The 12,353-nt window shown below is 37.2% G+C and overlaps 1 protein-coding gene across 1 annotated transcript; it reads right to left on the minus strand.

The window, feature by feature from the left end:
* Positions 1–210: 210 nt before the first annotated feature.
* LOC145563762 (protein DETOXIFICATION 14-like) lies at positions 211–9,135 on the minus strand. The gene is made up of 6 exons (XM_081624188.1): positions 8,875–9,135; positions 1,763–2,307; positions 1,580–1,666; positions 1,430–1,486; positions 1,063–1,301; positions 211–925 (listed from the first exon to the last, which is right to left on the minus strand). The coding sequence occupies exons 1-6, from the start codon at positions 9,133–9,135 to the stop codon at positions 537–539; spliced, it is 1,578 nt and encodes a 525-aa protein (XP_081480314.1). The 3' UTR covers positions 211–536.
* Between the last annotated feature and the right edge of the window lie 3,218 nt (positions 9,136–12,353).

Consider the following 12,353-nt stretch of genomic DNA (forward strand, 5'->3'; position numbering starts at 1 on the left):
AAATTAACCTTAGTAGTGGTGGTTGTTAAAAAAAATTGGTTGATTGATCATAAGAATATCAATTAAGAGGGCTAGTTTAAATACTTCATTTGGTGTAAAATTGAATTAACCGCCTTCCCGTTTTCTAATTCCAGGAATTTATATACTAATTTCGACATTTTGTTTCACGTTAGCTAATGTTCTACCTTACTCTTCCAACTCTGCCTTCACTCTTTGCCTAATGCCCTTTATTTAGGGAAAGACTTACACAGATACTCTGACACTTTGTATGGCTTACAACAAGCCATGATTCAGCAAGTGATTCTAGTCCACTGCTTTTCTAAAGACATTTTAAAACAAACATAATTAATAAAATGTGGCTACAGTGGATATAGATTGCATGATTTCTTGTGTGGGTTAGGAATTCCATTATCGAATCCTTTATCATGTCTTATAGACCACTTTCTCTGTCTCACCAAAGGTTGCTCAAAATTAATTGATCAATTGCCTTTTCTCATCAACATATACTCCATTGCCAACTCTTGAAGTTTCTTCCACTACTCTCTTTCTTGCTTTCCTTGCCTGTAAAAAACCAACAACTGTTGTCTAAACTCTAAACAAACCTTAAAGGTGAATACGAAATGTCCATAATTAATTTCTGTAGGATTTTCACTGTCAAAAAAATTGAAGCACAAGAATGAAATAGGCAGAAGATGTATAAGCTGATAAGCAAGACGAACCTCTTCTTCCCATTTCGTGCGACTTGTTATAACAGACAAAAGGACTGCCTGCATCATAGCACCAACCATGACTCCAATCCAAAGGCCCCTACCTCTCATTTGCATCCAGAAGCCTAATGTTACAGAAATCGGAATTCCAACAAGGTAGTATGCTGCAAGATTAGCGTACGTCCCTAAATGTTGCCAGCCACACCCTCTAGCTACACCTGAATTTTTGAAATACCAACAATTAGTCAAGTAAGTATTGCACTCTTGAAAATAACATCAGTAATGCAATGAAATACATTCTTGATTCTTATGCCAATCTTATTGTTGTATTTCAAAGAAATCTGAAAATAGATACCTGAAAGAACTGCTTGCATACTGTCAGATATAATGTTAACACAAACTAAAGGTGCAATATTGGTGACATAATCTACAACTTGCTTCTCATTGCTGAAACAATATCCGAAAACTCTTCGAGTAGCAAAAAGGACAGAGCTAACAATCAAACCATTTGCAACCCCCATTGCAACAACTCCACATGCTGCTATACGAGCTGTCTGTGGGTTTCCTGCTCCAAGTTCATTAGCAATTCGCGTGCTGTAATTTAGTCATTTAGTCCCATAAAAAGAAAACTTATTACTCAAAATGCATTGAAAACTCCCATTCTATATGTTGTATATTATACACTACAGTATATGAACAAGAACTTTTTGGTTCGAACAAACCTTGCTGCTGCTGCAATTCCATAAGGTATAGCAAACAATGCTGAAACTGTTGTCACACTAATAACAGATAAAACAATGAAAAAAGTTACTTTCGCAAAGAAAAAAAGTAGTAGTGTACCGAATTGATAATTAGGGAACACAAAAAAATACCACACAGAGAGAACAGAAGTCTCAAGTTCTGGATTTGGAAGCAATCCTGATAATAAGATCAGTAGCTCAAATGACCACCACTCTAAGCTATACGCATAAAAATCAGATCATAATTAAAAGGTCAGTAAAAAAAAAAAAATACATTCAAATACACTAGATTGTAAGAGATAAAAGGGAGGTTACCAAACCATTGCAGCAGAAAGAATAGCAAATCGGAAAAACTCACCAATTCCATGGAACATTTCCACGGAGATTGGAGAACGAGTAGCTGCACACGAGGGAGAAAACATCATGTACAATGCCAGCAAAGTTGCATTTAACCAATTTGAGATACCCATTGCAATAGCACCTCCGAGATTATTTAGCCCGGACTTGTACACCAAAGCCCAACAAAGGGGTATATGCAGGAATACTGTACAACAGGAACTTACAAACATTGGCATTACCAAACTTTGGGATTGGAAGTATCGGACCAAGGGCTCATAAACAGCATAACAGACGAGAGTAGGCACAAGATATGTCATAAATTTGCCTGCTTCGAGTGAAATTGCTGGATCTTGACCTATGAAAACGAGAATATCCCCCATATAAATCCATAGCACACAAAGTGGAATGCAGAATAAAGTGAGAGAGAATATGGCAGTGTATGTTTGAGTTCCTAGTTTCTTGTACTGCTGCGCTCCATACGATTGCCCACTTATTGTCTCCAATGCACCCGCCATTCCTAACTATATATGATCGAATAAGCAATATATTTTAAGATGTGTCATTGGTACATATATTGGTTGAAATTGCATTAAAAAATCGATTACAAAGACATCAAATAATTGATTAAGCAATGCATTGTCATCCATTAATATGTTAATGCAATCACATATGTAGTTATTTGGAATTTTACATCCTGATTCCTCTGTTCTTAAACGATAACAATCACAAATACTTCATTCTTAAATAATTACACCAAGTGGACTTTTACATTACTTACTATTCACAATTTTTAAAAATATACGTAGTATAATCATATGTTACATTTGTGTGTTTTGTATTTTTGTATATTCTATGTTCTTTCATAATTTCAACTTTCTATAACTATGCTGATAGTTAACTAAAAATTTGATGGTTGAAGTCCATTGACAAACATATTTAACTCAAATAATTCAATTATTTAGTATTATTAGTATGTAGTAATAATCTAGGATGCATAAATATGAGCATGTTCATACGTTATTATGTAATCTATATGACTATATGTTTAGACTTACGTTAGCCAATCCCTTTTGGATACTCAGCATCTTCTTCCATCCAATACAGAGAGCAACAATAATAACAAAATAAAATTAATCTTGATCGTATTTTATGGTTTAAATTATTACTCCCTCCGTTTCAATATGATAGTCCCATATGGAATCAATCACATAAAATAAGAAAAGAAGAATATTTGAAATCTAACATTAAAGTAAAAAACAATTAATAAATAGTGTTGCCTTATTTAAATAGTTTTGATTTATTTTAGGAAACTGTCAACCATAATTGCATAATTCAAGGGAATAATTTCTTTACTTAGAGTCATGTCATCAATACACAATCAATTAATTTAACCAATCACAATTTAATATGTATGAAATAGGAAATAAAAATTAAGTTAAAAGTGGAATACATTCAATATGGGTAGATCTTTTTAAAACGCCCAAAATAGTATATGAGACTAACAAATTGAAACGGAGGGAGTACTATTTATAAAAGAAATCTAATATTTTTCTCAATATAAATTTAAATTTTTTCTAATTTTACTTCTTTTTTTTTATCAATTTTTACAAACGTTTATTTATTTATTTATTAAAATTTTATTATTATCTTTCTCAGACGTTCCTTATGACGATTCATGTTAGCCAACCCCGAATTAGTTTGGGACTAAGACTTTATATGTTATTGTTGCTTACATAATAGACCAATTCAATATAAGTTAAATTTTAACTTTTTTTTTTTTTTTTTTTTTTTTTTTTTTTTTTGAAAAAAAGTTAATTTTTACTTCATACATACACTTACGAAGTAATTGACTATTACCGTAGTTGATATCTACTTTCGAGCATGTTTAGTTAGAGTGTTTTATTATTGGAAATGAATTCAAATAAACCATTACCGTTATTAAGTATTTGGGTGGAAGGTTAATTTGGATAACAATTGCTAATTTGCTATTACTCAAGGATATGTAATGTTTTAATTTCCACTCATTTGTTACCTTTCTAAAACCTAAGGTAACATTACCCTTAATCTCCTCAAACAAAAAGAAAGGAACATAGGTTTAAATTATTCCTTTCCATGATTAAACCAAACAAATAAAAAGATAAGAGTTAAATAATTCATTTCCTCCCTCTTATTTGTTTTCTTTCCACTAGTCATACCAAACACCCCCTTACTGTGTAACATAAATAGACCTGGCAATCCTGACCAGCCTGACGACCGGACCTATGACCCGAAATCGACCAGAAAACAGTGACCCGAAATCAACCCGACGGACCCGGAGTGAAATTGAACCGACTTTGACCCGAAACCTGAAGTTGACCCAACCCGAAGTAACCTGACTCGAAGTGACCCGACTCGAAATTGACTCGATACTTGAAGTGACCCAATATGAATTTAACTTGATTTAATTGACCCAAATAGACCTGAAATCCGAAATGACCCGAACTAAAATTATCTTATACCTAAAATGACACGAAACATTTCAAGTCAAATACTTGACTCGAGCAGACCCCAAATAGAAAATAACCGCAATTAGGAATGACAACGTATCGAATTTGGGTCGGATATGGGTAAATCTTCGGCTTTAGTATTCGAATCGTGGACTCGAGTCTGGATCTAGATCCAAAGCAGATTGACTCGATTATTATTTCGTATAAAAAAATAATTATACTAATAAAGCTTGACTCAAAGTATCGATCCAAAATGACCTAACTCGATCTTGACCCAATATATGGACCCAAAAATTGACCTAACCCGAATTGACTCGACCCAAAACGACCCGACCCGAACTTGACCTAACCCAAAGCCGACCCAAATGTTGCACCGACTTGACTCGAAACCCAAAATGACCCAACCCAACCCTAATCCGAATATCTATTAACTAGAATTTGACCCAACCCGTACCACCCATCTGCTAGATCTAAACAAACTAATTGGGCGAATTGGCATTGCAAAATAAAACTTGAAACTATTGTACACCAGAAGCACTCAAATGTGTGCTATATTAATTTATGGAAAATTTGTGAGGAAGGAACTTTAAAGAGGACGGGTTTGTGAATAAGGACCTTTTAAGACAAAAGTTGTGAGAAAGGACCTTATAAGTTGTGTGAGGTCGAGAAGAAGAATTTTGGTTGGTTTTCTGGATAGTCAACGTGCGATTCTAGCATTGACTATCATTTTCCTAGCACATGACACTTAAAAAAGACCCTTTTATACTTTTTCCTCATATTTTCCTCCATTTCAAACAATTCCATGCTAAGCACATGAGGGGGAACGTGGGAAAAATGGTAATTGGAGATATTTTTTCAGTGTCATATTATAGGCACGTGAAAGTCAACGCTAGAATTAGGCGCTGACTAGCCGGAAAACCAACTAATGTCCCTCTTCACAACCTCACACAGTTTATAAGGTCCTTTTTCACAAACTTGCTCTCTTAAAAAGTCTTTTTTCACAAATTTCTCTTAACTAGGGCAGCCAACGCGCGCGTTGCGCGCGGGGTGGCCAGCCCTTTCGGCTTAATTTTTCTTGGCTTGTGTTTGAACTTCACATGAAGTTAATTACACATGATTTAACAATACTCAAAAGTTAATAAATAAGTAGAAAATGAACTCAGACAAAATGCTTCTAAGAATTTAGCTTTGAGTAAAATTAACTCTATGCAGTTCCAACAGTAGCCTCTTTGTCCACACTTGATAATTCCCTTGAATTCCTTCTTACTTTCTTCCCCTTTCACCGAAGTCAGTTTGGTTTTTGTTCTTCCTAATACATCTATTTCGGCACAATCATAGATTAATTTTATTAGTCTCAATGTCCTTTAAACACAATTATGAGTAAGTCGTTAATTTAATTTAGACCTTCACAAAATAAAGAAAAAAAACGCCCACATAAAGCAACAATCTTTAGATGTCCAGTGACTAATATTGTCATGTAATTAAACCATAACCCCCATTAAATATAAAAAAATTTAAACTTTATTATTCTATTTTTTTTTAATTTCTAATTAATTGATAGGTCTTTCAAATTCATCTATTTAATGGAGTCATCAAGCCGAGATAGAATTGCTAGAAAGATTGTGAGATAAAACAAAAAAAGGCAAATAGCCAAGTTCGTCATTCTTCTTATTATCATTTACTATTTAACTTTTTTGCAATTAATCTCATTTTCATGTACCCACATTCGATTAACACACCACATCCTTGCTAAAGCCCCTCATTTGCCTCCTCTTAAAATACAATACAACTGCAAATGAGCTTAACAGTACCACTTAAATTTGGTAATAAGTATTATAATTTAAAATTAGGAAAATTTGTTCAAAAGGACCACTAAAGTGACCTATTTTGTTCAAAAGGACCACTAAAGTGGCCTCTTTTGTTCAAAAGGACCTATTAAGGAAAAAGTTGTTTAAAAGGACCACAAAATACAGTTTGAGTTGTTGAGGAGGACCAAACCCGATTTTCAGGCAAGTCAACGCCGGATTCCGGCGTTGACCATCACGTGCCAAGCACGTGCTTCATTATTTTGAGGCCAAATTTTTATTTTCCCTTTTTTTTTTCCCCCTCTTTCCACCAATTCCCCCCAAATTTCCCCTTTACCCCCAATTTTTCCCTTTCTTCTTCTTTCTCACTCCTCAAAGCATAAACCATGAACCAAATTTGTTTTTTCCTTTTTCCACAATTTCCCCCCATTTTTCCCTTTAACCCCAATTACCCCTTTTTCCCTTCATTCTCTCTCCTCATTTCTGTAATTTTTTATTATATTCAACTCGTAATTCGCATTTATTTTCAAACGAATTCATCCACACTACAATTGAGGATAATTTGCACAAGGTAAGCATTGTGGGTTTAGGTGGTTGTGGGTTCGTTAGTGTTTGGTGGAGGTGCGGAGATGTGTTGGAGTGGTGGCCTGGTTGTTGCCGGTGGTGAAGTGGGAGGAGGGTTAGCGTGTTGTGGGTTGATGTTGTGCTTATTTGCTGCTTGTGGTGAAGTTAATTTCATTAACCATTTAACTTGATGCTTTGACCTCACTAACAATGGCAAACAAGATGAGTATAGAGAAAGAAAGGAGGAGAGAGAATGAAATTGAAAAGGGTTAACTTGGGGTTAATTGGAAAATTAGAGGAAAATTATGGAAAAAGGAAAAAAAATTAAATTTTGGTGAAATTAATGAGTCACGTGCTTGGCACGTGATGGTCAACGCCGGAGTCCGGCGTTGACTTGCCTGAAAATCGACTTTGGTCCTCCTCAACAACCCAAATCGTCTTTTGTGGTCCTTTTAAACAACTTTTTCCTTAATATATAGGTCCTTTTGAACAAAAGAGACCACTTTAGTGGTCCTTTTGAACAAATTTTCCTTGAAATTAATAGCAAATGGAAACTTGTACATGATAATCAACTAAATCTTTCACATAAAAAAAAATGTGAAAGCTCTTAAAATTATACAAATTAGTAATATAATCCAATATATAGCAGGGTTGTAACTTTAAGAAGCATATTAATTTTATAAATATATGACCTTTTTTTTTTTTTTTTTTTTTTAACAACTATGACCAATTGGAAACTAAGTAATTTTGATTTAAATTGTTCTTATATAATTTTGGGATTGTGGAATTATGTACTTCAATGGAGATGGTGAACAAAGATGGAGAAGAAATTAATAGAAAGTAAAAATGTTCAAGAGTAATCAGTACTTCAAGACAAGAAGAACTAAGCTCATAAATGGTTAAGAAAAAATCAGTACTTCAAGGAAGGTGAACAGAGAAAGGAGGAAGAAAGCTCAAAACTCATAAATGATTAAAAAAATATATGGACAATTTCCCAATAAGAAAGTGTAAGGAAACTTACAAAATTACATATGGGGATAATAAGGTAAACAAACATTTTGAAGGGTATAATGGTCCGTGTACTATTCATAAGAGAAATCTCTTATTTTTATAAGGTAGGGATTTATTAAAGGAATATCTCTTTGTATACATCCTAATAAAAATTATGATTAATATTAGCAAATAACAAGGGATGATAGGTGGATATTATTTTACAAATACCTCTTTGTAAATATATATCCACGGATCCACCCCCAACTTGAACAGGTAGTATTTGATAGGTTGTGGCTAGTCGATGCATGAGTATAGGTATCTAAACTTGAGTGAATAGTTTGAAGTGGGTGCAAGTGAGTAGTAGGCGGACGTTAGAAAGGGACATGTGGCTTTCTTAATAAGAAACGGAGAGTAATAAGAAAGGAAAACTTTGGTTTTCTCAATAATGACTCACACAAGTCAGTATATATAAATACAATATAAGAGTCTTCTTTCCATATAAGAGACTTTGCATTAAATTGCGGTTTGCGGTGCGGTTTGGTTTGAAATTTTTTTGAAACCGCACCAAACCGCAAAACCTCGGTTTGGTCAAATTTAAAAACCGCACCGTAATTTCCAAATCGCAAACCGCACCAAACCGCAAAATTGCGGTTTGGTTTGCGGTTTGGTGCGGTTTAGACCGTACTCTGCACAGCCCTACATGTGGGTGAAAAACAAAGTGGATATCCATTTAGGTGGTGAAACGGGTGTCGATTTAGATTTATACACACTTGGGCGGATGTAGAATTTGTTTTATACACCCGCGTGTACCGTACATCCGGAGTTATTTGCTCATTTAATTAACAAATGAGCAAATAATAATTTTACTCATTTGTTGGTTGAATGAGTAAATGACCCCGAGTGTACATAATAGGCTCTCAGGTGAATGTAGGATACATACATGCCATGAGAACAGGCATTGCATTATTAAGATTAAGGTGACTTTATGAGTATGGGTAAAGGAAAGATATATATGCACTTGCACCGCCCATTTACCATCCCTAATTAACTAGCTATACCAATATAAATCTGCAATAATCTCATAGATTATAATACTCCGGAGTGTACTACTCCGTACTAAATATTTCTAATTTTGATTCTATGAAAATGACATACGACTCTTCTATCAAAACGAATTAATTTTACTTTAAAAAAAATATTTAAAAACCGCTAAAGAAAAAGCGATGAGACAGAGACATACCAAGAGGCTAAAGCCAGTGACAGCAGCAAGAGAAACAGCAAGGGCAGTGCTAGAGAGGTAGAGCGGGCCGAGATGACCAACCATCATCAAGGTTATGACTTGAATCATGTACTGTGACATCATCACAACCACCATTGGACCTGCTACTTTACTCACTCTTTTTATTTCTTGTAATATTTCTTTCCATCCTACTTTTATATTTATTATTATCTCTTCTCTTCCTTTTTCTTCATCCTGCTTCAATAACAACTCTTCTTCCATTTTATGGTTTTCTCTCTCTCTACTGTGAATGCTGAAGTTGGTTTATATCGTACCAACTACCAACTTTAATTCATTTGTTTTTGCATAAATTAATTACTCCGTATTCTACTGTATGATACTCGTAGTTTAACTAGAGAGGTCTTGGGTCCTTTGACACAACCTATTACTCCTTATGTCCAGTTTAATTACAACATTTTGACTGGACACACTTGTCAATGCACATGTTTGACTGTTGATATCTTTTATTATATATTTATAAAAGTTATAAAAAGTTTATATTAAGAAACTATACATTAAAATAAACATGTGATGCTAAAAAAGTTTACATTGACTTTCATATAATAGCTAAAAAAGATGCTCAAAGTGAGATATGTGAATAGTGCAAAAAGTCAAAATGTTGTAAGTAATTTGAGACGGAGGGAGTAATTGTAAATTGCTAAACACCGCCATCCAAAATGATCACCACCACCATCATTTAGTGTAAATGGACAACCATGCCCTTACTACTACACCGCCCCTTATCCTCCCCGGCAACCCACCATCCCTTCCGACCGGCGACAACCACCACCACCCTCACCGGCAACCAACCACATCACCCTCTATAACGACCCACTACATCCCCCTCTATGACGACCCACCACTTTCCCCTCGCCGGTAGGAAGGTGGCAATTTTTTTTATTCCGGCAACCGCGGTAACTGGAGCCCAAAACCAATTACCGTGCGCGATAACCGGAGCTAAAAACCGATTACCATGCACGGTAACCGGTTTTGGGCTTCGGTTACCGTGCACGGTAGCTGGTTTTGGGCTTCAGTTACCGCGCATGGTAACCGGAGCCCAAAACCGATTACAAATTCAATTACCTTTGTCGGTAACCGGTTTTGGGCTCCGGTTGCCGGAAATAAAAAAATGCCACCACCTTCCCACCGACGAGGGAAGGTGGTGGGTATCATTGAGGGGATAGTGGTGGTCGTCGCCAGCTAGGGTGGTGGTGGTAGTGATCGCCAGTCAGTGTGGTGGTGGTGGTCGTTGTCGATTAGGGTGGTGGTGTCAAGGTGTTAGTGATTGGTGGCAAGAGGGAAGATAGTGGTGAAATACTAAGGGCATGATTGTCCATTCACAATAAATGTTGGCGGTTTTGATCATTTTTGCTGGCGGTATTTAACACCCCCCATTAATTTGGCAATTTGGACAAATGAGTTATATCTGATTTTGAATATTCTGCTCACTTATACTAATGATTACGGTAGGCCAGTGACAGCCAGTATAAAACTTCGTCACATCCCATGACATGAGCCAAACAGATATTTTCGTGGGGGCGTTCCCTACTCAGCGACGCGCTGCACTTCCTAGACCCGGGTGTAGTGATAAGTATGCAAGGGTTGCTAGGTCGTCGCCCAGAAGCGACGCGCCACATTGCCCGAGTGTGGTGTCAAATGAGCAAGGGCGTGCCATTGGGGCGTTCCCTACTGAGCGACGCGCTGCACTTCCCAGACCCGGGTGCAGTGATAAGTATGTAAGGGTTGCTAGGTCGTCGCCCAGAAGCGACGCGCCATATTGCCCAATTGTGGTGTCAAATAATCAAGGGCTTGGAGTTGGGATCAGGAGGGAGCGTGGGAGAAAAGAATTTAGTTTGCGGATTGGTTCTTGGAATGTGGGGTCTCTTACGGGAAAATCAGCAGAATTGGTAGAAGTAATGAAAAGACGACGCGTGAACATCATGTGCCTCCAAGAGACAAGATGGACAGGAGAAGGAGCTCGAGGCTTGGTTTTGGGGTATAAGGTATGGTATGTTGGGCAAGAAACGAGCCACAGAACAAGGAATGGTGGAGCTAGGAACGGAGTTGGTGTGGTTCTCGATGAGAGGTTGGCAAAAGAGGTGATCGAGGTCTATCGGAAGAACGATAGGTTGATAAGGCTGAAGTTGCTATGTGGCAAGGAGATTGTGAATGTTATCAGTGCTTATGCTCCCCAAGTGGGTTTAGATGCAGAAGAGAAACGACAATTTTGGGAGGACCTAGACGAGGTGGTGCAGGGTGTCCACCACTCAGAGAAGTTATATATTGGAGGGGATCTAAATGGGCACGTTGGGGCGAGCCGAGATGGCTATGAGAGTGTCCATGGAGGCTTTGGGTATGGGCAGAGGGACGCCGGTGGTGAAGCTATTATGGATTTTGCCCAATCATATGATTTAATTTTGGCTAATACTTGGTTTAAGAAGAGGGATTCACACTTGATAACTTTTCGGAATGGAGCAAATGCAACTCAAATAGACTTCCTGCTCACAAGGAGCATAGATAGACAAAGTTGCATAAACTGTAAGGTTATCCCAGGGGAGAGTGTGGTCACCCAACACCGGCTATTGGTAATGACTATTCGTCTGAAAGAGAAGGCGAAGAAAAAAGTTAGACAAGAAGAACCAAGGATAAGATGGTGGACCCTAAGGGATGCAAAAGCTAAGGTTTTTACAGAAAAGGTAATTGAAGAAGCGGATTGGGATGGAGAGGTGGATCCGGACAAGACTTGGTTACGAATGAAGAACTGTTTCCTAAGAGTGGCCAAAGAGGTCTTAGGGGAAGTAAGGGGAAGAACTTCGGTACAGAGAGATACTTCGTGGTGGAATGAAGAGGTGAAAGCAGTAATTAAGCAAAAAAGGGAATGCTATCAAGCCTTAGGAAAATGTAGGAGTGATGAAACCTTTGCAGCGTATAAGGAGGCTAAGAGTAAGGCAAAGGCAGCTGTTCGCCAAGCAAAAGAAAAGGCATATCAGGAGGTTTATGAAAAGCTTGATTCCAAGGAGGGAGAAAGGATCATTTATAAGATGGCAAAGAGAAGACAAGAGGCAAGGAAGGATATTGGCATGGTGAAGTGTGTCAAAGATAAGAACCAAATGGTCCTAGTGCAAGAGGAGGGCATCAAGGACAGGTGGAAGGGGTACTTCGATGAATTATTTAATGGAAGTAATGGAGTTGTGATAGGAGATACCTCTATGAGTGATGAAGAAATCAACATGGAGTATGTGCGAAGGATTAGGAGAGTAGAGGTGGAGATTGCACTGAGGAAGATGAAACCTAAGAAGGCGGTTGGCCCTGATGGGGTACCGATAGAGGTGTGGAGGTGTTTGGGTAAGATTGGTATTGATTGGTTAACAAACCTTTTCAACAAGATATGGACGGCTACAAGGATCCCACAAGATTGGAGGAAGAGCACCTTGGTCCCG

Source organism: Chenopodium album, chromosome 10 (assembly GCF_948465745.1).
Source record: "Chenopodium album chromosome 10, dcCheAlbu1.1, whole genome shotgun sequence".
In the NCBI taxonomy this organism is placed as follows: Eukaryota; Viridiplantae; Streptophyta; class Magnoliopsida; order Caryophyllales; family Amaranthaceae; genus Chenopodium; species Chenopodium album.